The 26,327-nt window shown below is 56.1% G+C and overlaps 1 protein-coding gene across 1 annotated transcript in view; it reads left to right on the top strand.

The window, feature by feature from the left end:
- The first annotated feature begins 398 nt into the window (after nt 1–398).
- The window catches only part of LOC120921863 (kinesin-like protein KIFC3), a 49,081-nt gene continuing 23,152 nt past the window's right edge, over nt 399–26,327 (top strand). Inside the window, exons 1-9 of the mRNA XM_040334347.1 lie at nt 399–544; nt 5,823–5,907; nt 16,042–16,196; nt 18,178–18,430; nt 19,701–19,885; nt 21,945–22,010; nt 22,182–22,319; nt 23,600–23,797; nt 23,886–24,059. Coding sequence (XP_040190281.1) covers nt 440–544; nt 5,823–5,907; nt 16,042–16,196; nt 18,178–18,430; nt 19,701–19,885; nt 21,945–22,010; nt 22,182–22,319; nt 23,600–23,797; nt 23,886–24,059 — 1,359 coding nt within the window. The 5' untranslated portion in view covers nt 399–439. The remainder of the gene's footprint in view (nt 545–5,822; nt 5,908–16,041; nt 16,197–18,177; nt 18,431–19,700; nt 19,886–21,944; nt 22,011–22,181; nt 22,320–23,599; nt 23,798–23,885; nt 24,060–26,327) is intronic.

Genomic DNA, 26,327 nt, shown 5'->3' with positions numbered 1-26,327 from the left:
ATTTGTGACGTGGGGGGGGTTGGGATTTGTGATGGTGGGGGGGTTGGGATTTGTGACGTGGGGGGGGGTGGATTTGTGATGTGGGGGGGTGGATTTGTGACGTGGGGGGGTTGGGATTTGTGACGTGGGGGGGGGGTTGGGATTTGTGATGTCGGGGGGGGGTTGGGATTTGTGACGTGGGGGGGGGGTTGGGATTTGTGACGGTGGGGGGGGTTGGGATTTGTGACGTGGGGGGGTGGATTTGTTATGGTGGGGGGGTGGTTTGTGACGGTGGGGGGGTTGGGATTCGTGACGTGGGGGGGTGGATTTGGGACGGTGGGGGGGGTTGGGATTTGTGACGTGGGGGGTGTGGATTTGGGATTCGCTGTTCCTGATTTCTGCTTTTCTCCTTCATGAAGATTTCTTCTGCTTCTCCTCCTGAAGGACAACAACTCCCAGCATGTACGCCTTCTACTCCCTGCTGGTGTACATCATCTACACCTTCTTCAGGAAGCGGCCCTCTGCAGGGAGAGTTGAGGGGCCCGATGATCAGGGGCCCCAGAAGGTGGGTGTTGGATGGATACATTGGAGCTGTATTCCCTGTAGATGCGGAGATGCTGTTGCCATGGCGATGGAGCGGTACGGAGATGCTGTTGCCATGGCGATGGAGCGGTACGGAGATGCTGTTGCCATGGCGATGGAGCGGTACGGAGATGCTGTTGCCATGGCGATGGAGCGGTACGGAGATGCTGTTGCCATGGCGATGGAGCGGTACGGAGATGCTATTGCCATGGCGATGGAGCGGTGCGGAGATGCTGTTGCCATGGCGATGGAGCGGTACGGAGATGCTATTGCCATGGCGATGGAGCGGTGCGGAGATGCTGTTGCCATGGCGATGGTCCTCCAGTAATGATGGATCCTGTGGGGGGCTCCACCATCATTCATAGGAATCCCTCTGTAGATGGACAAATCCCCCCAATACAGAGGGGCAGGGAAGCGGGGCCCCGGGGCCCAATATGGAGCCCAGTGGTGGATATTGTATCTTCTGGAAGTATCCGCCATGTCACATGACGAGATGATTTCACCTCATTTCCTGTCCCTGAGACACAACAGGAAGTGAGAGAAAATCTCCTTCATTGCCTGGTGTCCCCATGGGAAGGTTTCCCATCACTTCCTGTTCAGGTGACACCAGAATGAATAGAGAGAGACTCTGCACAGTACCCCTTCTCTTGTCCTGTATGTCAGGTGTATCCGCTCCTAATCAGAGAATGTCATATTAGGAGACAGCCAGATGTACTGCAATGTACGGAGCATGCCAATAGTAGGAGAGAGCAGAGTGACAAAGAGATGAACTCAGCAGGGTCCTGCTTCTCCTTTCACTGTCCAGTCACAAGCTGGGGGCGGGACAAAACATGTAATTGGTCTTGCCCCCAGCCTGTAATTGGACAGTAAAAGGGGAAGCAGAAGACTCCTCTCTCTATCACTCTGCTTTCTCCTCCTATCAGCATGCGATCACAGCAGCACATCTGATTGGCTTCTTGTGCCGCTTCTCCCTCCCCCAGTCTGAGCTCTGTTGTACAGGGACTGTTGGAGGCTGATATCAGTTCTCACTTCGCAATGACATCCCTCCTATAGGGCAGCAGAGAGCGACCAATAACAGAGCTTCTTAGACTGATAAACGGTGACACCTGATTGGTTACTGTAATTCCTGTTTGCTGGGAGCCCATCAGGCCGGGGCCCCTGGGAGCCCCCCCCCCCCCCCCGGTACTGTGTGTGGGGGGTGGGGTGAAAACGGAAGATCAATATTATTATTATTGACTCATCTGACCAATCACCTCCTGTCTTCTCCCCGGATAACGAGGACTTCCCATCAGTCAGGACTGCGTCCCCAATACCGTCATCACCATGGCAACAGATCAATACAGTCATGTGTTATAACTACTAACTGGGGACTATGAGACTGGGGACTATGAGACTGAGGACTATGAGACTGAGGACTATGAGACTGAGGACTATGAGACTGAGGACTATGAGACTGAGGACTATGAGACTGGGGACTATGAGACTGAGGACTATGAGACTGAGGACTATGAGACTGAGGACTATGAGACTGGGGACTATGAGACTGAGGACTATGAGACTGAGGACTATGAGACTGAGGACTATGAGACTGAGGACTATGAGACTGAGGACTATGAGACTGGGGACTATGAGACTGAGGACTATGAGACTGAGGACTATGAGACTGAGGACTATGAGACTGGGGACTATGAGACTGAGGACTATGAGACTGAGGACTATGAGACTGAGGACTATGAGACTGAGGACTATGAGACTGAGGACTATGAGACTGAGGACTATGAGACTGAGGACTATGAGACTGAGGACTATGAGACTGAGGACTATGAGACTGGGGACTATGAGACTGAGGACTATGAGACTGAGGACTATGAGACTGGGGACTATGAGACTGGGGACTATGAGACTGAGGACTATGAGACTGAGGACTATGAGACTGAGCACTATGAGACTGAGGACTATGAGACTGAGGACTATGAGACTGGGGACTATGAGACTGAGGACTATGAGACTGAGGACTATGAGACTGAGGACTATGAGACTGGGGACTATGAGACTGAGGACTATGAGACTGAGGACTATGAGACTGAGGACTATGAGACTGAGGACTATGAGACTGGGGACTATGAGACTGAGGACTATGAGACTGAGGACTATGAGACTGAGGACTATGAGACTGAGGACTATGAGACTGAGGACTATGAGACTGGGGACTATGAGACTGAGGACTATGAGACTGAGGACTATGAGACTGAGGACTATGAGACTGAGCACTATGAGACTGAGGACTATGAGACTGAGGACTATGAGACTGAGGACTATGAGACTGAGGACTATGAGACTGAGGACTATGAGACTGGGGACTATGAGACTGAGGACTATGAGACTGAGGACTATGAGACTGAGGACTATGAGACTGAGGACTATGAGACTGAGGACAATGAGACTGAGGACTATGAGACTGGAGACTATGAGACTGGGGACTATGAGACTGAGGACTATGAGACTGAGGACTATGAGACTGAGGACTATGAGACTGAGGACTATGAGACTGAGGACTATGAGACTGAGGACTATGAGACTGAGGACTATGAGACTGAGGACTATGAGACTGGAGACTATGAGACTGGGGACTATGAGACTGAGGACTATGAGACTGGGGACTATGAGACTGAGGACTATAAGACTGAGGACTATGAGACTGAGCACTATGAGACTGAGGACTATGAGACTGAGGACTATGAGACTGGGGACTATGAGACTGAGGACTATGAGACTGAGGACTATGAGACTGAGGACTATGAGACTGGGGACTATGAGACTGAGGACTATGAGACTGAGGACTATGAGACTGAGGACTATGAGACTGAGGACTATGAGACTGGGGACTATGAGACTGAGGACTATGAGACTGAGGACTATGAGACTGAGGACTATGAGACTGAGCACTATGAGACTGAGGACTATGAGACTGAGGACTATGAGACTGGGGACTATGAGACTGAGGACTATGAGACTGAGGACTATGAGACTGGGGACTATGAGACTGAGGACTATGAGACTGAGGACTATGAGACTGAGGACTATGAGACTGAGGACTATGAGACTGAGGACAATGAGACTGAGGACTATGAGACTGGAGACTATGAGACTGGGGACTATGAGACTGAGGACTATGAGACTGGGGACTATGAGACTGGGGACTATGAGACTGGGGACTATGAGACTGGGGACTATGAGACTGAGGACTATGAGACTGAGGACTATGAGACTGAGGACTATGAGACTGAGCACTATGAGACTGGGGACTATGAGACTGAGGACTATGAGACTGAGGACTATGAGACTGAGGACTATGAGACTGAGGACTATGAGACTGAGGACTATGAGACTGAGCACTATGAGACTGGGGACTATGAGACTGAGGACTATGAGACTGAGGACTATGAGACTGAGGACTATGAGACTGAGGACTATGAGACTGGGGACTATGAGACTGGGGACTATGAGACTGAGGACTATGAGACTAGGATAATGGAGGAGGGGCTATGGGATAATGGAGGAGGGGCTATGGGATAATGGAGGAGGGGATATGGGATAATGGAGGAGGGGCTATGGGATAATGGAGGAGGGGCTATGGGATAATGGAGGAGGGGCTATGATCCAAATACAACAAATAACATTGGCCCGGATTCAGAAAGAATAGCGTATCTTTCTGCGGGCGTAGCGTATCTCATATGCGCTACGCCGCCGTAACCTAGTCAGGCGCATGCACCGTCCTTGAAAGTATCCCAGTGCGTATGCTACAAATTACGCCGCAAATTGTCAATGCTATCGACGTGAACGTAATTTACGCAAACGACGTAAACGACGCAAAATTCGATGCTGGCCCGACGTCCATACTTAACATTGGCTGCGCCTCATAGAGCAGGGGTAACTTTACGCCGGAAAAAGCCATATGTAAACAACGTAAAAAAATGCGCCGGGCGCGCGTACGTTTCTGAATCGGCGTATCTACCTAATTTGCATATTCAATGCGGAAGTCTTGGGAAGTGCCCCTAGCGGCCAGCCTAAATATTGCACCCTAAGATACGACGGCGTAGGAGAATTACGCCGCTCGTATCTAGGCAACATTGCGGCGTATCTGATTCTATGACTCAGGCGCCGAGATGCGACAACCCGCACTATCTGGTGATACGCCGAGATGCGACAACCCGCACTATCTGGAGATACGCCGAGATGCGACAACCCGCACTATCTGGAGATACGCCGAGATGCGACAACCCGCACTATCTGGAGATACGCCGAGATGCGACAACCCGCACTATCTGGAGATACGCCGAGATGCGACAACCCGCACTATCTGGAGATACGCCGAGATGCGACAACCCGCACTATCTGGAGATACGCCGAGATGCGACGGCCCGCACTATCTGGAGATACGCCGAGATGCGACGGCCCGCACTATCTGGAGATACGCCGAGATGCGACGGCCCGCACTATCTGGAGATACGCCGAGATGCGACAACCCGCACTATCTGGAGATACGCCGAGATGCGACGGCCCGCACTATCTGGAGATACGCCGAGATGCGACAACCCGCACTATCTGGAGATACGCCGAGATGCGACAACCCGCACTATCTGGAGATACGCCGAGATGCGTCAACCCGCACTATCTGGAGATACGCCGAGATGCGACAACCCGCACTATCTGGAGATACGCCGAGATGCGACAACCCGCACTATCTGGAGATACGCCGAGATGCGACAACCCGCACTATCTGGAGATACGCCGAGATGCGACAACCCGCACTATCTGGAGATACGCCGAGATGCGACAACCCGCACTATCTGGAGATACGCCGAGATGCGACGGCCCGCACTATCTGGAGATACGCCGAGATGCGACAACCCGCACTATCTGGAGATACGCCGAGATGCGACAACCCGCACGCCGACGTAACTCCTTTCTGAATCCGGGTCATTCTATTTAATTGAGATGTGGGTGGAGTCTAACCCTTGGAAAGGGGAGGGTCTCTGAGCGTGTGGGAGGGGCAGCGTAGAAGGAATGGTGATAGGGCCCCCTCAGGGACACACTATCGCCCAATCGGAGGGATTCCTTCCATCCCCCGCAGATCACCATTTTGGGGGTTTAGAGATAGAAGAAAGGACAACCCCCCCCCAGAAATAATCCAATACCTGTGATGTCACACCCCTTCTATAAACAAATGTCACCAATCAGTGTATGCTCCTCCCACACAGGAAGAAGAGGCGTCCGCAGAGACACAGAAAGGACCAATGAAATCCAAGAAGAGCTTTGTGTGGTCAGAGCTGGACGATGTGGAAAGTAGGTGACACAATCTGATTGGACAATTTCTGTGATTTCTGAGAGGGGAGGTCCAATCTGTCATATTCCCTCCCACTCACCATGACATTTTCTGGCAGGCAGGAGGGCGGCTCCTCGGTAGTCGGTGACTCGTGTGATTTTCTGGCAGGCAGGAGGGCGGCTCCTCGGTAGTCGGTGACCCGTGTGATTTTCTGGCAGGAGGGCGGCTCCTCGGTAGTCGGTGACCCGTGTGATTTTCTGGCAGGAGGGCGGCTCCTCGGTAGTCGGTGACCCGTGTGATTTTCTGGCAGGCAGGAGGGCGGCTCCTCGGTAGTCGGTGACCCGTGTGATTTTCTGGCAGGCAGGAGGGCGGCTCCTCGGTAGTTGGTGACCCCGTGTGATTTTCTGGCAGGTAGGAGGGCGGCTCCTCGGTAGTCGGTGACCCGTGTGATTTTCTGGCAGGAGGGCGGCTCCTCGGTAGTCGGTGACTTGTGTGATTTTCTGGCAGGCAGGAGGGCGGCTCCTCGGTAGTCAGTGACCCCGTGTGATTTTCTGGCAGGCAGGAGGGCGGCTCCTCGGTAGTCGGTGACCCGTGTGATTTTCTGGCAGGGGGCGGTCCTCGGTAGTCGGTGACCCGTGTGATTTTCTAGCAGGCAGGAGGGCGGCTCCTCGGTAGTCGGTGACCCGTGTGATTTTCTGGCAGGGGGCGGTCCTCGGTAGTCGGTGGCCCGTGTGATTTTCTGGCAGGCATGAGGGCGGCTCCTCGGTAGTCGGTGACTCGTGTGATTTTCTGGCAGGCAGGAGGGCGGCTCCTCGGTAGTCGGTGACCCGTGTGATTTTCTGGCAGGGGGCGGCTCCTCGGTAGTCGGTGACCCGTGTGATTTTCTGGCAGGAGGGCGGCTCCTCGGTAGTCGGTGACTCGTGTGATTTTCTGGCAGGAGGGCGGCTCCTCGGTAGTCGGTGACCCGTGTGATTTTCTGGCAGGCAGGGGGCGGTCCTCGGTAGTCGGTGACCCGTGTGATTTTCTGGCAGGAGGGCGGCTCCTCGGTAGTCGGTGACCCGTGTGATTTTCTGGCAGGAGGGCGGCTCCTCGGTAGTCGGTGACCCGTGTGATTTTCTGGCAGGGGGCGGCTCCTCGGTAGTCGGTGACCCGTGTGATTTTCTGGCAGGCAGGAGGGCGGCTCCTCGGTAGTCGGTGACCCGTGTGATTTTCTGGCAGGGGGCGGCTCCTCGGTAGTCGGTAAACCGTGTGATTTTCTGGCAGGAGGGCGGCTCCTCGGTAGTCGGTGACTCGTGTGATTTTCTGGCAGGAGGGCGGCTCCTCGGTAGTCGGTGACCCGTGTGATTTTCTGGCAGGAGGGCGGCTCCTCGGTAGTCGGTGACTCGTGTGATTTTCTGGCAGGCAGGAGGGCGGCTCCTCGGTAGTCGGTGACTCGTGTGATTTTCTGGCAGGCAGGAGGGCGGCTCCTCGGTAGTCGGTGACCCGTGTGATTTTCTGGCAGGAGGGCGGCTCCTCGGTAGTCGGTGACTCGTGTGATTTTCTGGCAGGTAGGAGGGCGGCTCCTCGGTAGTCGGTGACCCGTGTGATTTTCTGGCAGGCAGGAGGGCGGCTCCTCGGTAGTTGGTGACCCCGTGTGATTTTCTGGCAGGTAGGAGGGCGGCTCCTCGGTAGTCGGTGACCCGTGTGATTTTCTGGCAGGAGGGCGGCTCCTCGGTAGTCGGTGACTTGTGTGATTTTCTGGCAGGCAGGAGGGCGGCTCCTCGGTAGTCAGTGACCCGTGTGATTTTCTGGCAGGCAGGAGGGCGGCTCCTCGGTAGTCGGTGACCCGTGTGATTTTCTGGCAGGCAGGAGGGCGGCTCCTCGGTAGTCGGTGACCCGTGTGATTTTCTGGCAGGGGGCGGTCCTCGGTAGTCGGTGACCCGTGTGATTTTCTAGCAGGCAGGAGGGCGGCTCCTCGGTAGTCGGTGACCCGTGTGATTTTCTGGCAGGGGGCGGTCCTCGGTAGTCGGTGGCCCGTGTGATTTTCTGGCAGGCATGAGGGCGGCTCCTCGGTAGTCGGTGACTCGTGTGATTTTCTGGCAGGCAGGAGGGCGGCTCCTCGGTAGTCGGTGACCCGTGTGATTTTCTGGCAGGAGGGCGGCTCCTCGGTAGTCGGTGACCCGTGTGATTTTCTGGCAGGAGGGCGGCTCCTCGGTAGTCGGTGACCCGTGTGATTTTCTGGCAGGGGGCGGCTCCTCGGTAGTCGGTGACCCGTGTGATTTTCTGGCAGGCAGGAGGGCGGCTCCTCGGTAGTCGGTGACCCGTGTGATTTTCTGGCAGGGGGCGGCTCCTCGGTAGTCGGTAAACCGTGTGATTTTCTGGCAGGAGGGCGGCTCCTCGGTAGTCGGTGACTCGTGTGATTTTCTGGCAGGAGGGCGGCTCCTCGGTAGTCGGTGACTCGTGTGATTTTCTGGCAGGAGGGCGGCTCCTCGGTAGTCGGTGACCCGTGTGATTTTCTGGCAGGCAGGAGGGCGGCTCCTCGGTAGTCGGTGACCCGTGTGATTTTCTGGCAGGCAGGAGGGCGGCTCCTCGGTAGTCGGTGACCCGTGTGATTTTCTGGCAGGCAGGAGGGCGGCTCCTCGGTAGTCGGTGACCCGTGTGATTTTCTGGCAGGGGGCGGCTCCTCGGTAGTCGGTGACCCGTGTGATTTTCTAGCAGGCAGGAGGGCGGCTCCTCGGTAGTCGGTGACCCGTGTGATTTTCTGGCAGACAGGAGGGCGGCTCCTCGGTAGTCGGTGACCCGTGTGATTTTCTGGCAGGCAGGAGGGCGGCTCCTCGGTAGTCGGTGACTCGTGTGATTTTCTAGCAGGCAGGAGGGCGGCTCCTCGGTAGTCGGTGACCCGTGTGATTTTCTGGCAGGCAGGAGGGTGGCTCCTCGGTAGTCGGTGACCCGTGTGATTTTCTGGCAGGCAGGAGGGCGGCTCCTCGGTAGTCGGTGACTCGTGTGATTTTCTGGCTGGAGGGCGGCTCCTCGGTAGTCGGTGACTCGTGTGATTTTCTAGCAGGCAGGAGGGCGGCTCCTGGGTAGTCGGTGACCCGTGTGATTTTCTGGCAGGCAGGAGGGCGGCTCCTCGGTAGTCGGTGACCCGTGTGATTTTCTGGCAGGCAGGAGGGCGGTTCCTCGGTAGTCGGTGACTCGTGTGATTTTCTGGCAGGAGGGCGGCTCCTCGGTAGTCGATGACTCGTGTGATTTTCTGGCAGGCAGGAGGGCGGCTCCTCGGTAGTCGGTGACCCGTGTGATTTTCTGGCAGGCAGGAGGGCGGCTCCTCGGTAGTCGGTGACCCGTGTGATTTTCTAGCAGGCAGGAGGGCGGCTCCTCGGTAGTCGGTGACCCGTGTGATTTTCTGGCAGGCAGGAGGGCGGCTCCTCGGTAGTCGGTGACCCGTGTGATTTTCTGGCAGGCAGGGGGGCGGCTCCTCGGTAGTCGGTGACCCGTGTGATTTTCTGGCAGGCAGGAGGGCGGCTCCTCGGTAGTCGGTGACCCGTGTGATTTTCTGGCAGGGGGCGGTCCTCGGTAGTCGGTGACTCGTGTGATTTTCTGGCAGGCAGGAGGGCGGCTCCTCGGTAGTCGGTGACTCGTGTGATTTTCTGGCAGGCAGGAGGGCGGCTCCTCGGTAGTCGGTGACTCGTGTGATTTTCTGGCAGGCAGGAGGGCGACTCCTCGGTAGTCGGTGACCCGTGTGATTTTCTGGCAGGCATGAGGGCGGCTCCTCTGTAGTCGGTGACCCGTGTGATTTTCTGGCAGGGGGCGGCTCCTCGGTAGTCGGTGACCCGTGTGATTTTCTGGCAGGCAGGAGGGCGGCTGCTCGGTAGTCGGTGACCCGTGTGATTTTCTGGCAGGCAGGAGGGCGGCTCCTCGGTAGTCGGTGACCTGTGTGATTTTCTGGCAGGCAGGAGGGCGGCTCCTCGGTAGTCGGTGACCCGTGTGATTTTCTGGCAGGAGGGCGGCTCCTCGGTAGTCGGTGACTCGTGTGATTTTCTGGCAGGAGGGCGGCTCCTCGGTAGTCGGTGACCCGTGTGATTTTCTGGCAGGCAGGAGGTAGGCTCCTCGGTAGTCGGTGACCCGTGTGAATATCTAGCAGGCAGGAGGGCGGCTCCTCGGTAGTCGGTGACCCGTGTGATTTTCTGGCAGGCAGGAGGGCGGCTCCTCGGTAGTCGGTGACCCGTGTGATTTTCTGGCAGGCAGGGGGGCGGCTCCTCGGTAGTCGGTGACCCGTGTGATTTTCTGGCAGGCAGGAGGGCGGCTCCTCTGTAGTCGGTGACCCGTGTGATTTTCTGGCAGGGGGCGGCTCCTCGGTAGTCGGTGACCCGTGTGATTTTCTGGCAGGCAGGAGGGCGGTTCCTCGGTAGTCGGTGACTCGTGTGATTTTCTGGCAGGAGGGCGGCTCCTCGGTAGTCGGTGACCCGTGTGATTTTCTGGCAGGCAGGAGGGCGGCTCCTCGGTAGTCGGTGACTCGTGTGATTTTCTGGCAGGCAGGAGGGCGGCTCCTCGGTAGTCGGTGACCCGTGTGATTTTCTGGCAGGTAGGAGGGCGGCTCCTCGGTAGTCGGTGACCCGTGTGATTTTCTGGCAGGCTGGGGGCGGTCCTCGGTAGTCGGTGACCCGTGTGATTTTCTGGCAGGCAGGAGGGCGGCTCCTCGGTAGTCGGTGACCCGTGTGATTTTCTGGCAGGCAGGAGGGCGGCTCCTCGGTAGTCGGTGACCCGTGTGATTTTCTGGCAGGCAGGAGGGCGGCTCCTCGGTAGTCGGTGACCCGTGTGATTTTCTGGCAGGCAGGAGGGCGGCTCCTCGGTAGTCGGTGACCCGTGTGATTTTCTGGCAGGCAGGAGGGCGGCTCCTCGGTAGTCGGTGACCCGTGTGATTTTCTGGCAGGCAGGAGGGCGGCTCCTCGGTAGTCGGTGACTCGTGTGATTTTCTGGCAGGCAGGAGGGCGGCTCCTCGGTAGTCGGTGACCCGTGTGATTTTCTGGCAGGCAGGAGGGCGGCTCCTCGGTAGTCGGTGACCCGTGTGATTTTCTGGCAGGGGGCGGTCCTCGGTAGTCGGTGACTCGTGTGATTTTCTAGCAGGCAGGAGGGCGGCTCCTCGGTAGTCGGTGACCCGTGTGATTTTCTGGCAGGGGGCGGTCCTCGGTAGTCGGTGGCCCGTGTGATTTTCTGGCAGGCATGAGGGCGGCTCCTCGGTAGTCGGTGACTCGTGTGATTTTCTGGCAGGCAGGAGGGCGGCTCCTCGGTAGTCGGTGACCCGTGTGATTTTCTGGCAGGGGGCGGCTCCTCGGTAGTCGGTGACCCGTGTGATTTTCTGGCAGGAGGGCGGCTCCTCGGTAGTCGGTGACTCGTGTGATTTTCTGGCAGGAGGGCGGCTCCTCGGTAGTCGGTGACCCGTGTGATTTTCTGGCAGGCAGGGGGCGGTCCTCGGTAGTCGGTGACCCGTGTGATTTTCTGGCAGGAGGGCGGCTCCTCGGTAGTCGGTGACCCGTGTGATTTTCTGGCAGGAGGGCGGCTCCTCGGTAGTCGGTGACCCGTGTGATTTTCTGGCAGGGGGCGGCTCCTCGGTAGTCGGTGACCCGTGTGATTTTCTGGCAGGCAGGAGGGCGGCTCCTCGGTAGTCGGTGACCCGTGTGATTTTCTGGCAGGGGGCGGCTCCTCGGTAGTCGGTAAACCGTGTGATTTTCTGGCAGGAGGGCGGCTCCTCGGTAGTCGGTGACTCGTGTGATTTTCTGGCAGGAGGGCGGCTCCTCGGTAGTCGGTGACCCGTGTGATTTTCTGGCAGGAGGGCGGCTCCTCGGTAGTCGGTGACTCGTGTGATTTTCTGGCAGGCAGGAGGGCGGCTCCTCGGTAGTCGGTGACTCGTGTGATTTTCTGGCAGGCAGGAGGGCGGCTCCTCGGTAGTCGGTGACCCGTGTGATTTTCTGGCAGGAGGGCGGCTCCTCGGTAGTCGGTGACTCGTGTGATTTTCTGGCAGGTAGGAGGGCGGCTCCTCGGTAGTCGGTGACCCGTGTGATTTTCTGGCAGGCAGGAGGGCGGCTCCTCGGTAGTTGGTGACCCCGTGTGATTTTCTGGCAGGTAGGAGGGCGGCTCCTCGGTAGTCGGTGACCCGTGTGATTTTCTGGCAGGAGGGCGGCTCCTCGGTAGTCGGTGACTTGTGTGATTTTCTGGCAGGCAGGAGGGCGGCTCCTCGGTAGTCAGTGACCCGTGTGATTTTCTGGCAGGCAGGAGGGCGGCTCCTCGGTAGTCGGTGACCCGTGTGATTTTCTGGCAGGCAGGAGGGCGGCTCCTCGGTAGTCGGTGACCCGTGTGATTTTCTGGCAGGGGGCGGTCCTCGGTAGTCGGTGACCCGTGTGATTTTCTAGCAGGCAGGAGGGCGGCTCCTCGGTAGTCGGTGACCCGTGTGATTTTCTGGCAGGGGGCGGTCCTCGGTAGTCGGTGGCCCGTGTGATTTTCTGGCAGGCATGAGGGCGGCTCCTCGGTAGTCGGTGACTCGTGTGATTTTCTGGCAGGCAGGAGGGCGGCTCCTCGGTAGTCGGTGACCCGTGTGATTTTCTGGCAGGAGGGCGGCTCCTCGGTAGTCGGTGACCCGTGTGATTTTCTGGCAGGAGGGCGGCTCCTCGGTAGTCGGTGACCCGTGTGATTTTCTGGCAGGGGGCGGCTCCTCGGTAGTCGGTGACCCGTGTGATTTTCTGGCAGGCAGGAGGGCGGCTCCTCGGTAGTCGGTGACCCGTGTGATTTTCTGGCAGGGGGCGGCTCCTCGGTAGTCGGTAAACCGTGTGATTTTCTGGCAGGAGGGCGGCTCCTCGGTAGTCGGTGACTCGTGTGATTTTCTGGCAGGAGGGCGGCTCCTCGGTAGTCGGTGACCCGTGTGATTTTCTGGCAGGAGGGCGGCTCCTCGGTAGTCGGTGACCCGTGTGATTTTCTGGCAGGCAGGAGGGCGGCTCCTCGGTAGTCGGTGACCCGTGTGATTTTCTGGCAGGCAGGAGGGCGGCTCCTCGGTAGTCGGTGACCCGTGTGATTTTCTGGCAGGCAGGAGGGCGGCTCCTCGGTAGTCGGTGACCCGTGTGATTTTCTGGCAGGGGGCGGCTCCTCGGTAGTCGGTGACCCGTGTGATTTTCTAGCAGGCAGGAGGGCGGCTCCTCGGTAGTCGGTGACCCGTGTGATTTTCTGGCAGACAGGAGGGCGGCTCCTCGGTAGTCGGTGACCCGTGTGATTTTCTGGCAGGCAGGAGGGCGGCTCCTCGGTAGTCGGTGACTCGTGTGATTTTCTAGCAGGCAGGAGGGCGGCTCCTCGGTAGTCGGTGACCCGTGTGATTTTCTGGCAGGCAGGAGGGTGGCTCCTCGGTAGTCGGTGACCCGTGTGATTTTCTGGCAGGCAGGAGGGCGGCTCCTCGGTAGTCGGTGACTCGTGTGATTTTCTGGCTGGAGGGCGGCTCCTCGGTAGTCGGTGACTCGTGTGATTTTCTAGCAGGCAGGAGGGCGGCTCCTCGGTAGTCGGTGACCCGTGTGATTTTCTGGCAGGCAGGAGGGTGGCTCCTCGGTAGTCGGTGACCCGTGTGATTTTCTGGCAGGCAGGAGGGCGGTTCCTCGGTAGTCGGTGACTCGTGTGATTTTCTGGCAGGAGGGCGGCTCCTCGGTAGTCGATGACTCGTGTGATTTTCTGGCAGGCAGGAGGGCGGCTCCTCGGTAGTCGGTGACCCGTGTGATTTTCTGGCAGGCAGGAGGGCGGCTCCTCGGTAGTCGGTGACCCGTGTGATTTTCTAGCAGGCAGGAGGGCGGCTCCTCGGTAGTCGGTGACCCGTGTGATTTTCTGGCAGGCAGGAGGGCGGCTCCTCGGTAGTCGGTGACCCGTGTGATTTTCTGGCAGGCAGGGGGGCGGCTCCTCGGTAGTCGGTGACCCGTGTGATTTTCTGGCAGGCAGGAGGGCGACTCCTCGGTAGTCGGTGACCCGTGTGATTTTCTGGCAGGGGGCGGTCCTCGGTAGTCGGTGACTCGTGTGATTTTCTGGCAGGCAGGAGGGCGGCTCCTCGGTAGTCGGTGACTCGTGTGATTTTCTGGCAGGCAGGAGGGCGGCTCCTCGGTAGTCGGTGACTCGTGTGATTTTCTGGCAGGCAGGAGGGCGACTCCTCGGTAGTCGGTGACCCGTGTGATTTTCTGGCAGGCATGAGGGCGGCTCCTCTGTAGTCGGTGACCCGTGTGATTTTCTGGCAGGGGGCGGCTCCTCGGTAGTCGGTGACCCGTGTGATTTTCTGGCAGGCAGGAGGGCGGCTGCTCGGTAGTCGGTGACCCGTGTGATTTTCTGGCAGGCAGGAGGGCGGCTCCTCGGTAGTCGGTGACCTGTGTGATTTTCTGGCAGGCAGGAGGGCGGCTCCTCGGTAGTCGGTGACCCGTGTGATTTTCTGGCAGGAGGGCGGCTCCTCGGTAGTCGGTGACTCGTGTGATTTTCTGGCAGGAGGGCGGCTCCTCGGTAGTCGGTGACCCGTGTGATTTTCTGGCAGGCAGGAGGTAGGCTCCTCGGTAGTCGGTGACCCGTGTGAATATCTAGCAGGCAGGAGGGCGGCTCCTCGGTAGTCGGTGACCCGTGTGATTTTCTGGCAGGCAGGAGGGCGGCTCCTCGGTAGTCGGTGACCCGTGTGATTTTCTGGCAGGCAGGGGGGCGGCTCCTCGGTAGTCGGTGACCCGTGTGATTTTCTGGCAGGCAGGAGGGCGGCTCCTCTGTAGTCGGTGACCCGTGTGATTTTCTGGCAGGGGCGGCTCCTCGGTAGTCGGTGACCCGTGTGATTTTCTGGCAGGCAGGAGGGCGGTTCCTCGGTAGTCGGTGACTCGTGTGATTTTCTGGCAGGAGGGCGGCTCCTCGGTAGTCGGTGACCCGTGTGATTTTCTGGCAGGCAGGAGGGCGGCTCCTCGGTAGTCGGTGACTCGTGTGATTTTCTGGCAGGCAGGAGGGCGGCTCCTCGGTAGTCGGTGACCCGTGTGATTTTCTGGCAGGTAGGAGGGCGGCTCCTCGGTAGTCGGTGACCCGTGTGATTTTCTGGCAGGCTGGGGGCGGTCCTCGGTAGTCGGTGACCCGTGTGATTTTCTGGCAGGCAGGAGGGCGGCTCCTCGGTAGTCGGTGACCCGTGTGATTTTCTGGCAGGCAGGAGGGCGGCTCCTCGGTAGTCGGTGACCCGTGTGATTTTCTGGCAGGCAGGAGGGCGGCTCCTCGGTAGTCGGTGACCCGTGTGATTTTCTGGCAGGCAGGAGGGCGGCTCCTCGGTAGTCGGTGACCCGTGTGATTTTCTGGCAGGCAGGAGGGCGGCTCCTCGGTAGTCGGTGACCCGTGTGATTTTCTGGCAGGCAGGAGGGCGGCTCCTCGGTAGTCGGTGACCCGTGTGATTTTCTGGCAGGCAGGAGGGCGGCTCCTCGGTAGTCGGTGACTCGTGTGATTTTCTGGCAGGCAGGAGGGCGGCTCCTCGGTAGTCGGTGACCCGTGTGATTTTCTGACAGGCAGGAGGGCGGCTCCTCGGTAGTCGGTGACTCGTGTGATTTTCTGGCAGGCAGGAGGGCGGCTCCTCGGTAGTCGGTGACTCGTGTGATTTTCTGGCAGGCAGGAGGGCGGCTCCTCGGTAGTAAGTGACTCGTGTGATTTTCTGGCAGGCAGGAGGGCGGCTCCTCGGTAGTCGGTGACCCGTGTGAATATCTAGCAGGCAGGAGGGCGGCTCCTCGGTAGTCAGTGACTCGTGTGATTTTCTGGCAGGCAGGAGGGCGGCTCCTCGGTAGTCGGTGACCCGTGTGATTTTCTGGCAGGCAGGAGGGCGGCTCCTCGGTAGTCGGTGACTCATGTGATTTCTGGCAGGAGGGCGGCTCCTCGGTAGTCGGTGATCCGTGTGATTTTCTAGCAGGCAGGAGGGCGGCTCCTCGGTAGTCGGTGACCCGTGTGATTTTCTGGCAGGCAGGAGGGCGGCTCCTCGGTAGTCGGTGACCCGTGTGATTTTCTGGCAGGCAGGAGGGCGGCTCCTCGGTAGTCGGTGACTCGTGTGATTTTCTGGCAGGCAGGAGGGCGGCTCCTCGGTAGTCGGTGACCCGTGTGATTTTCTGGCAGGCAGGAGGGCGGCTCCTCGGTAGTCGGTGACCCGTGTGATTTTCTGGCAGGCAGCGATGACAGTCATGGGAGCTCCGGATCAGAAGACGAAGTGGGCGGAGTTGGGGATCTATGTCTGGACGATATCTCCTCCCCCCTCACCGAGTTCCTGGCCTTCAAGCAGGAGACGGAAAGATTGACATCTGCCGTTCCAAATCCAGGGAAGGTAAATCCTGACTGATCTCTACTGGAACCACACAGCTTACAATCTGATTCTACAATGGAGAGCCCTGATTGGATGTAAATACAGATTGTAATCTGCCAGTGTGTGAGAAGATTGGATGACGTTCTTATGGTGCTCATAAATCTTCCAGTCTGATTGGTCAGATTCCCAATCTGATGAGTCTGGTCATATTATTTATCAGAAGCACTGGACAGAAAGATTTATCCAATCAGATTGTACTGTGTGAATATATCTGTCCCCTCCCCTGCAGGTCTCCTCTCTGCTCCTCGCCTTCCTATATCTGTCCCCTCCCCCGCAGGCCTCCTCTCTGCTCCTCGCCTTCCTATATCTGTCCCCACCCCCGCAGGTCTCCTCTCTGCTCCTCGCCTTCCTATATCTGTCCCCTCTCCTGCAGGTCTCCTCTCTGCTCCTCGCCTTCCTATATCTGTCCCCTCCTCCGCAGGCCTCCTCTCTGCTCCTCGCCTTCCTATATCTGTCCCCACCCCCGCAAGTCTCCTCTACTCATCTTCTTATATCTGTCCCCACCCCTGCAGGTCTCCTCTCCGCTCCTCACCTTTATATATCCTTCCCTTCCCCCGCAGGTCTCCTCTCTGCTCCTCGCCTTCCTAGATCTATCCCCACCCCCGCAGGTCTCCTCTCCGCTCACCTTCCTATATCTGTCCCCTCCCCCGCAGGTCTCCTCTCCGCTCCTCGCCTTCATATATCTGTCCCCTCCCCCGCAGGTCTCCTCTCTGCTCCTCGCCTTCATATATCTGTCCCCTCTCCCGCAGGTCTCCTCTCTGCTCCTCGCCTTCATATATCTGTCCCCTCCCCCGCAGGTCTTTTCTCTGCTCCTCGCCTTCCTATATCTGTCCCCTCCCCCGCAGGTCTCCTCTCTGCTCCTCGCCTTCATATATCTGTCCCCTCCCCCGCAGGTCTCCTCTCTGCTTCTCGCCTTCCTATATCTGTCCCCTCCCCCGCAGGTCTCCTCTCTGCTCCTCGCCTTCCTATATCTGTCCCCTCCCCCGCAGGTCTCCTCTCTGCTCCTCGCCTTCCTATATCTGTCCCCTCCCCTGCAGGTCTCCTCTCTGCTCCTCGCCCTCATATATCTGTCCCCTCCTCCGCAGGTCTCCTCTCCGCTCCTTGCCTTCCTATATCTGTCCTCTCCCCCGCAGGTCTCCTCTCTGCTCCTCGCCTTCCTATATCTGTCCCCTCCCCCGTAGGTCTCCTCTCTGCTCCTCGCCCTCATATATCTGTCCCCTCCTCCGCAGGTCTCCTCTCCGCTCCTCGCCTTCCTATAACTGTCCCCTTTCTAGACATGTGCACAGAAAAAAAATTAGTTTTTTTTTGTTCCGTTTCGTATCGTTCCGTAGGTTCGTTCCCGTTCGTTTTTCGTACGACGCGATTTTTTCGTATTCCGATCGTTTCGTATTTTGGTTACCGTTTTATTTTCGTACAAATCTTTTGTTATAGATGTCATATGAACATACAAACAGAAAAAGGATTCAAACAAAATACAGAATGCAAATCTTTTGTTATAGATGTCATATGAACATATGAACAGAAAAAGGATTCAAACAAAATACAGAATGCAAATCTTTTGTTAGATGTCATATTCGTTCTTTTGCCGTTTTCGTTTTGTCGTATTTTCGTCGGATCGTTCGTTCGTATTTGCGGTTGTTCGTTATGCGGCTCATTCGTAAGCCCGTCGTTTTCGTATTTTGGTGCTTTAATTTTTTCGTATGTACACATTATTATGCGGGTACGAAAATGAAAATTTTCGTACGAAAATGACATTCGTACGAACGGGAATGCACATATCTACCCCCTTTCCCGCAGGTCTCCTCTCCGCTCCTCGCCTTTATATATCCGTCCCCTCCCCTGGAGGTCTCCTCTCCGCTCCTCGCCTTCCTATATCTGTCCCCCTCCCCTGCAGGTCTCCTCTCCACTCCTCGCCTTCCTATATCTGTTCCCTCCCCCGCAGGTCTCCTCTCCGCTCCTCACCGTCATGTCTCACCTGATCACCTTCCTGGAGCAGTACTCCCAGATGCAGCGCCTGCAGGGGAAGGCGGAGGAGTACCGCACTCAGCTCCGCAGGGAGGAGCGCCGCCGCAAGAGGCAGATGAGGAGCCTGCGCCATGCCCACCGACAGCGCATGACAGACAAACTCAGCCTCATTGAGAGCCTGGAGAGCGTCATCTGCGAGCAACAGAGCCTCCTGGAGAGGCTGCAAAGAGGTGAGACTGCAGCCAGGGGAGGTAGACCCCTATGTGTGCCCCCCATATTATTTCCCCCTAGGTGTGTGCCCCCCACAGTATGCCCCCCTAGGTGTGTGCCCCCACAATATTCCCCCTAGGTGTGCGCCCCCCACAGTATGCCCCCCTAGGTGTGTTCCACCCACAGTGTGCCCCCCTCACAGTATGTACCCTCAGTATGTGCCCCCACAGCATTTCCCCCTGAGTGTATACCCCCCATAGTGTGCCCCCTAGGTGAGTGCCCTCCAAAGTATGCCCCTTATGTGTGTGCCCCCACAGTATGTTCCCTAGGTGTGCGCCCCCCACAGTATGCCCCCCTAGGTGTGTGCCCCCACAATATTCCCCCTAGGTGTGCGCCCCCCACAGTATACCCCCCTAGGTGTGTGCCCCCACAATATTCCCCCTAGGTGTGCGCCCCCCCACAGTATGCCCCCCTAGGTGTGTTCCCCCCACAGTATGCCCCTTAGGTGTGTGCCCCCTACAGTATGCCCCTCTAGGTGCGTGCCCCCACAATATTCCCCCTAGGTGTGTGCCCCCACAATATTCCCCCTAGGTGTGCACCCCCCACAGTATGCCCCCCTAGGTGTGTGCCCCCACAATATTCCCCCTAGGTGTGCGCCGCCCACAGTATGCCCTCACAGTATGTACCCTCAGTATGTGCCCCCACAGCATTTCCCCCTGAGTGTATACCCCCCCATAGTGTGCCCCCTAGGTGAGTGCCCTCCAAAGTATGCCCCTTATGTGTGTGCCCCCACAGTATGTTCCCTAGGTGTGCGCCCCCCACAGTATACCCCCCTAGGTGTGTGCACCCACAATATTCCCCCTAGGTGTGCGCCCCCCACAGTATGCCCCCCTAGGTGTGTTCCCCCCACAGTATGCCCCTTAGGTGAGTGCCCCCCTCACAGTATGTACCCTCAGTATGTGCCCCCACAGCATTTCCCCCTGAGTGTATACCCCCCATAGTGTGCCCCCTAGGTGAGTGCCCTCCAAAGTATGCCCCTTATGTGTGTGCCCCCACAGTATGTTCCCTAGGTGACCCCCCGCAGTATTTCCCCAGAGGTTTTTGTCCCCTGCACTATGCCCCCTAGGTGAGCGCTCCCCACAGTATGCCCCATGGGTGTGTGCCCCCCATAGAATGCCCCCTAGGTGTGTGTCCCCTGCAGTAAGCCCCCCCCCCTGTAGTATGCCCCGTAGGTTGAGGCCAGTTTTAGTTATTATAACACATATGAGTGCGTTGTTCCTCCACCCACAGGTGTGCTGTACCCGGTGTACCCGCTCTCCGCCCTGCCCCCGGTTGGGGTTCACAAGCTGGTGGAGTCGATCAGCGTGTTGCAGGGGGAGCGAACGCAGTTACAGGTAGAGATTGGAGAGCTGAAGCAGGACATGGAGGAGAAGGACAGGCAACGCCAGAGGCTCACCAATGATTTGCAGCAACAGGCGAGTGTCTGGGGGGGATGGGGTGTCCGGGGTTAGGAGAGGGAGGTATGTGGGGTGAAAAGAGGGATTCTGGGGTAAAAAGGGGATACACAGAATGTGGGGGATATCCAGTGTAAGGAGGGGGGTACCCAGAATGTACAGGGGTATTCGGAGTGAGAAGGGGGTACCCAGGATGTCCCTAACTAAGAAAGGTGGGGTTTGACATTGCCCCAACATCAGGGAGGCTGGAGGTCTGACAACGAGGAGACAGAGGTTTGACTGTGAGGAGGCTGAACACTGATGAGACTAGACCCTGACTAGGATGAGGCAAGGCATGGAATATCAGGATTCTGGCTATGGGGAGGCCAAGCCTTGACTATGGCAAATCCGGGGTCTGAATATGAGGAGGCTAAAGGTCTCACTATGGGGAGTCCAGAGGTCTCACTATGGGGAGGCCAGAGGTCTCACTATGGGGAGGCCAGAGATCTGACAATGGGAAATCTGGGGGTCTATAAGAAGGCCAGAGGTCTAACTATGAGAAGGCCAGAGGTCTGCTATAAGAAGGTTAGGCTTCAACTATGGGAAGCCTGGGGGTCTCAGAGGAGGCCCGATTTCTGACTATAAGAATGCTAGACTTCGAATATGGGAAGTCCGGGGGTCTATGAGGGGGTCAGAGGTCTGACTATGAGGAGGCCAGAGGTCTGACTATGAGGAGGCCAGAGGTCTGACTATGAGGAGGCCAGAGGTCTGGCTATGGGGAGGCCAGAGGTCTGACTATGAGGAGGCCAGAGATCTGACTATGGGGAGGCCAGAGGTTTATGAGAAGGCCAGGGGTCTGACTATGAGGAGGCCAGAGGTCTGGCTATGGGGAGGCCAGAGGTCTGGCTATGGGGAGGCCAGAGGTCTGACTATGAGGAGGCCAGAGATCTGACTATGGGGAGGCCAGAGGTTTATGAGGAGACTAGGCCCTGATCATGGTATGAGGCAAGGTCTTGAATATGGGGATTCTGGCTATGGGGAGGCCAAGCCTTGACTATGGCAAGTCCGGGGTCTGAATATGAGGAGGCTAAAGGTCTCACTATGGGGAGGCCAGATGTCTCACTATGGGGAGGCCAGAGATCTGACAATGGGAAGTCTGGGGGTCTATAAGAAGGCCAGAGGTCTAACTATGAGAAGGCCAGAGGTCTGCTATGAGAAGGCTAGGCTTCAACTATGGGAAGCCTGGGGGTCTCAGAGGAGGCCCGATTTCTGACTATAAGAATGCTAGGCTTCGAATATGGGAAGTCCGGGGGTCTATGAGGGGCCAGAGGTCTATGAGGAGGCCAGAGGTCTGACTATGAGGAGGCCAGAGGTCTGACTATGAGGAGGCCAGAGGTCTGACCATGAGACGACCAGAGGTCTGACTATGAGGAGGCCAGAGGTCTGACTATGAGGAGGCCAGAGGTCTGACTATGAGGAGGCCAGAGGTCTGACTATGAGGAGGCCCGAGGTCTGACCATGAGAAGACCAGAGGTCTGACTATGAGGAGGCCAGAGGTCTATGAAAAGGCCAGAGGTCTGACTATGAGGAGGCCAGAGGTCTATGAGAAGGCCAGAGGTCTGACTATGAGGAGGCCAGAGGTCTGGCTATGGGGAGGCCAGAGGTCTGGCTATGAGGAGGCCAGAGATCTGACTATGGGGAGGCCAGAGGTTTATGAGGAGACTAGGCCCTGACCATGGTATGAGGCAAGGCCTTGAATATGGGGATTCTGGCTATGGGGAGGCCAAGCCTTGACTATGGCAAGTCCGGGGTCTGAATATGAGGAGGCTAAAGGACTCACTATGGGGAGGCCAGAGGTCTGAGCATGCTAGGCTTCGACTATGGAAAGTCCGGGGGTCTATGAGAGGGCCAGAGGTCTGATTATGAGGAGGCCAGAGGTCTGACTATGAGGAGGCCAGAGGTCTGATTATGAGGAGACCAGAGGTCTGACTATGAGGAGGCCAGAGATCTGACTATGGGGAGGCCAGAGGTCTCTGAGGAGGCTAGGCCCTGACCATGGTACCGGCACATTTTCCATGTTCTTCTCATTTTTCTCCATCAGATTGAAGAGTTGAAGGAGAAGATTCAGCAGAGGGAGGAGGAACTGTCTCAGCTCCGGGCAGAAATGGTAAGCGATGAAGATGTTGGGCATGGGGGTGTGATAGGACCCCGGCCTCCATGGGGATGGGTCGATGTCTGACATTGGGGGGGGGGGGGTGATGGAGGTCATTGATGGTGGAGCAGCTGAGGAATTATAAATCCTGATTTAGGGTCCTAAGATATCACGGTGTCCCCGCAGGGTGTCACCGACTCGGAGAAGCACATTCAGAACCTCAGTGTGGAGAACCAGGGCCTGAAGAGGAGTCTGAGCGTTACTCAGGGCCTGCTGGAGAAACTGGCCGCCGTCAACTCCCAGCCCTCCGCCCACCTCATGAAGGTACCACCAACTTTCCATGACAGTCATGTGACTACACAACTCTTCCAAATTATAGAGGATTATGGGAAATGATGGCTCAGCAGGACAGTCCCCCTCTGTTAAGGGCCTGTGACGGCCACATATACAGTATTATTCCATCCTATACACACTTACCTTCAGGAGCAGGAAATAAGGGGGATCCCTCCAGTGGGGTCGGTTTTCTTTGTTTGTGTCCCACTTGAACACATCCCCCCACTTCCTGTGTGGTCACCCACTACGACAGGAAGTGAGGTCAATACTGATGTCAGCAGCCATTGTTGTGAGTCACTTTTCTGATTGTATTTTGTACATCTTGTACTATCTGTATATCTCACATGTGCCATTCATTGGCCTTATTATATCTTTCGCACTGCCACTTTTTTTGCATACACATTTCGCGCTGCACTTTATTTCCTATTTACTTTGCACAATTTTTCGTTGTGGCAGCCTGTCAGATTTTTTTTTTGGTAGCTCAGTATTTTTCCAAATTTCAAGTAGTCAGTGGGGTAGATTCAGGAACGATTTACGCCAGCGTATCCATAGATATGCCGCGTAAATTCAAAGCTGCGCCAGCGTATCTACTTTCTGTATTCAGAAAGCTAGATACGCCGACATTAGCCTAAGATCCGACTGGCGTAATTCTATTTCGCCGTCGTATCTTAGGGTGCACTCTCACGCTGTCCGCTAGGTGGCGCTTCCCTTGTTTTCGGCGTAGAGTATGCAAATTACCTAGTTACGCCGATTCACAAACGTACGTGCGCCCGGCGGTAGTTTTTTACGTCGTTTGCGTGAGGCTTTTTCAGCGTAACGTTGCTCCTGCTATTAGGTGGCGCAGCCAATGTTAAGTATGGACGTCGTTCCCGCTTTGAAATTTGAAATGTTTACGTCGTTTGCGTAAGTCGTTCGCGCATAGGGCTGGACATAATTTACGTTCACGTCGAAAGCAATGACGATTTGCGTCGGAATTTCGAGCATGCGCACTGAGATTTTTTCACGAACGGCGCATGTGCCGTTCGTAAAAAACGTAGATAACGCGGGGTCACCATAATTTCAATAAAACACACCCCCCCCCTTACACATTTGAATTACACGCGCTTAAGCCGGCCAAATTTACGCTACGCCGCCGCAACTTACGGAGCAAGTGCTTTGTGAATACTGCACTTGCTCCTGTAAGTTGCGGAGGCGTAGCGTAAATACGATACGCTGCGCCGCCGTTAGATTGCGCGCCCCTACCTGAATCTACCCCACTGTTGTCATCCCAGGAGAACGAGGATCTGCGCAGTAAGGTGCTCCACCTGGAGACAACGCTGCAGGAGAAGGTGGAGCAGCTGGTCTACACCAAGGGCCACGTGGACACCCTGCAGTGGCGGCGGGAGGAGGAGACGCGTCATCTGGAGGAGAAGATTCAGGACCTGGAACTGTCGCTGGAGAGCGAGAAACACAAAGCTCCAGATGTGCAGGTGAGAGCGGGGGGGCCGCAGTGTCGCACTAGTGGACTGTGCGTATCAGAGGGCCCCACCCTCATATAGTCTTTCCCTGTCTCTGTAGTACGTGACGCAGACGGTGGAGGTGGAATCCCCCACATTGCTGCAAAATTTAGCCCAGGCGGAGGAGAGGAATCGAACACTCATGGACCAAGTGTCCAATCACGGAGAGCGATGCCACCAGCTGGAAGAACAACTCAAGAGATCCGACGACCTCACCAGTGGCCTGCATGCCAAGGTAAGGACCTGGATAAAAGGGAGCTCCACCCAGAACTGTATTACTTACTTTGGCAGATATGGCGCTCGGGGTGTGTAAAGTGATACTTACCTTTTTACCTTCAATGAAAAATACGAGTAGCAGTGCTGTAAGCTGGTAGAGAAACATCTCCCTGAGCCCAGGACATCACGTGATTACAGAGCTTCAAAGGAAGAGGCAGGGCTTCAAATATGGAGGGGCCTTCATAGGAAGAGGTGGGGTCAAATAAAAGGAGTAGGGCTTCAAAGGAATGTGCAAGGCTTCCAATAAGAAGGGGACTTCATAAGAAGAGATGGGGTTAAAAAAAGGAGCAGGGCTTCAAAGAAATGGGCAAGGCTTCCAATAAGGAGGGGATTTCATAGGAAGAGGTGGGGTCAAATAAAAGGAGTAGGGCTTCAAAGGAAGGGGCAAGGCTTCCAATAAGGAGGGTACTTCATTGGAAGAGGTGGGGTCAAATAAAAGGAGCAGGGCTTCAAAGAAATGGGCAAGGCTTCCAATAAGGAGGGGACTTCATAGAAAGAGGTGGGGTCAAATAAAAGGAGCAGGGCTTCAAAGGAAGGGGCAAGGCTTCCAATAAGGAGGGGACTTCATAGGAAGAGGTGGGGTCAAATAAAAGGAGCAGGGCTTCAAAGGAAGGGGCAAGGCTTACAATAAGGAGGGTACTTCATTGGAAGAGGTGGGGTCAAATAAAAGGAGCAGGGCTTCAAAGGAAGGGGCAAGGCTTCCAATAAGGAGGGGACTTCATAGGAAGAGGTGTGGTTAAATAAAAGTGGCAGGGCTTCAAAGGAAGGGGCAAGGCTTCCAATAAGGAGGGGATTTCATATGAAGAGGTGTGGTTAAATAAAAGGAGTAGTGCTTTAAAGGAAGGGGCAATCCTTCCAATAAGGAGGGGACTTCATATGAAGAGGTGGGGTTAAATAAAAGGAGTAGTGCTTTAAAGGAAGGGGCAAGGCTTGCAATAAGGAGGGGACTTCATAGGAAAAGGTGGGGTTAAATAAAAGTGGCAGGGCTTCAAAGGAAGAGGCAAGGCTTCAAAGAAGAAGCAGGGCTTTAAAGGAAGGGCAACCATTTAAAGGAAGGGGAAGAAGTTGGGCTACAAATAAGAGGGCAGGGCATTAATGGAAGGAGCAGAACTTCAAAGGAATAGATAGGACTCAAATTGAAGCAGTAGGGTTTAAAGGAATGGACAGAGCTTTAAAGGAAGGGTGGCAAGTCAAAGGAAAGGGTAGTGCTTCAATGGAAGAGTTTCAAAAAAGAGAAACCTTCAAAAGACGGCCAAGCTTTCAAAAAGAAAGGGTAGAACTTCAATGGAGGGGGTGTGGCTTCAAAGGGGCAGAGCTTCAGGAAGGACCAGGGCTTAAAAAAGAGAGGCAAAGTTTCAAAGGAAAGGGTATGGCTTTAATGGAAGGGGCAGGGCTTACAAATTGATAGTTGGGCTTCAATGAAAGGAGCAAGGCTTCAACAGAATGGAGTAAAAAGGACATGACTTCAAATGAAGAGGTCTTCAATAGAAGGAATAGGGCTTCAATGGAAGGGACAGGGCTTCAATGGAAAGGGTAGGGCTTCAATGGAAAGGGTAGGACTAGAGGTAGTTGGGACTGACAGACGGTGGCGACAATGATGAAGAGGCCGCCAAGAAAGGGAAGACCGGGAACTTATTTGCGATTGGATAAAATTGTGTAAGGTTTGTTAGTGGAGTTACAGTAGAGCAGACGGGAAACGATTCCTGAGTCAGGTGTTAGCCGATTCATGATGACCCGTGTCCCGGGACTTTGGGTTGCAAAACTGCATGCTTTTCACATCATTCTGGGACAATTGTGAGATCATTCAGCATTTAGGCACATTTCATCTCCATTTGCTTTCCATAGACTGTATGGGGAGAGTTTATGGACAAAAGTCCATCAACACTGGCAACTATAAGTTAGGGGTTAAAACAAGGAGTATGAAAAATTCTAGTATCTGATAGAGCAGGGGTCTCCAAACATTCTAAACAAAGGGCCGGGTTATTGTCCTTCAGACTCTTGGAGGGCCGGACTTTGGCCAGCGGGAGTAGAACTTTTCCTGGCATCATTGTTAGTGAATATCTGGTATTAGGGGGAGGAATAGTGCCCCATTTCTGCTATCATAGGGAGGAATAGTGCTCTATTAGTTGTGTCAGTGGGAGAAATGGTGCTCCATTGTCGGTGTCAGATGGCAGAATAGTGTCTCGTATCAGTGGGAGGGATAGTTCCCCAAGGGCCGGATAAGGGC

Source organism: Rana temporaria (genome assembly GCF_905171775.1).
Source record: "Rana temporaria chromosome 5 unlocalized genomic scaffold, aRanTem1.1 chr5z, whole genome shotgun sequence".
In the NCBI taxonomy this organism is placed as follows: domain Eukaryota; kingdom Metazoa; phylum Chordata; class Amphibia; order Anura; family Ranidae; genus Rana; species Rana temporaria.
Note: the sequence above shows the minus strand (reverse complement) of the source record. Positions and strands in the feature narration are given on the sequence as shown.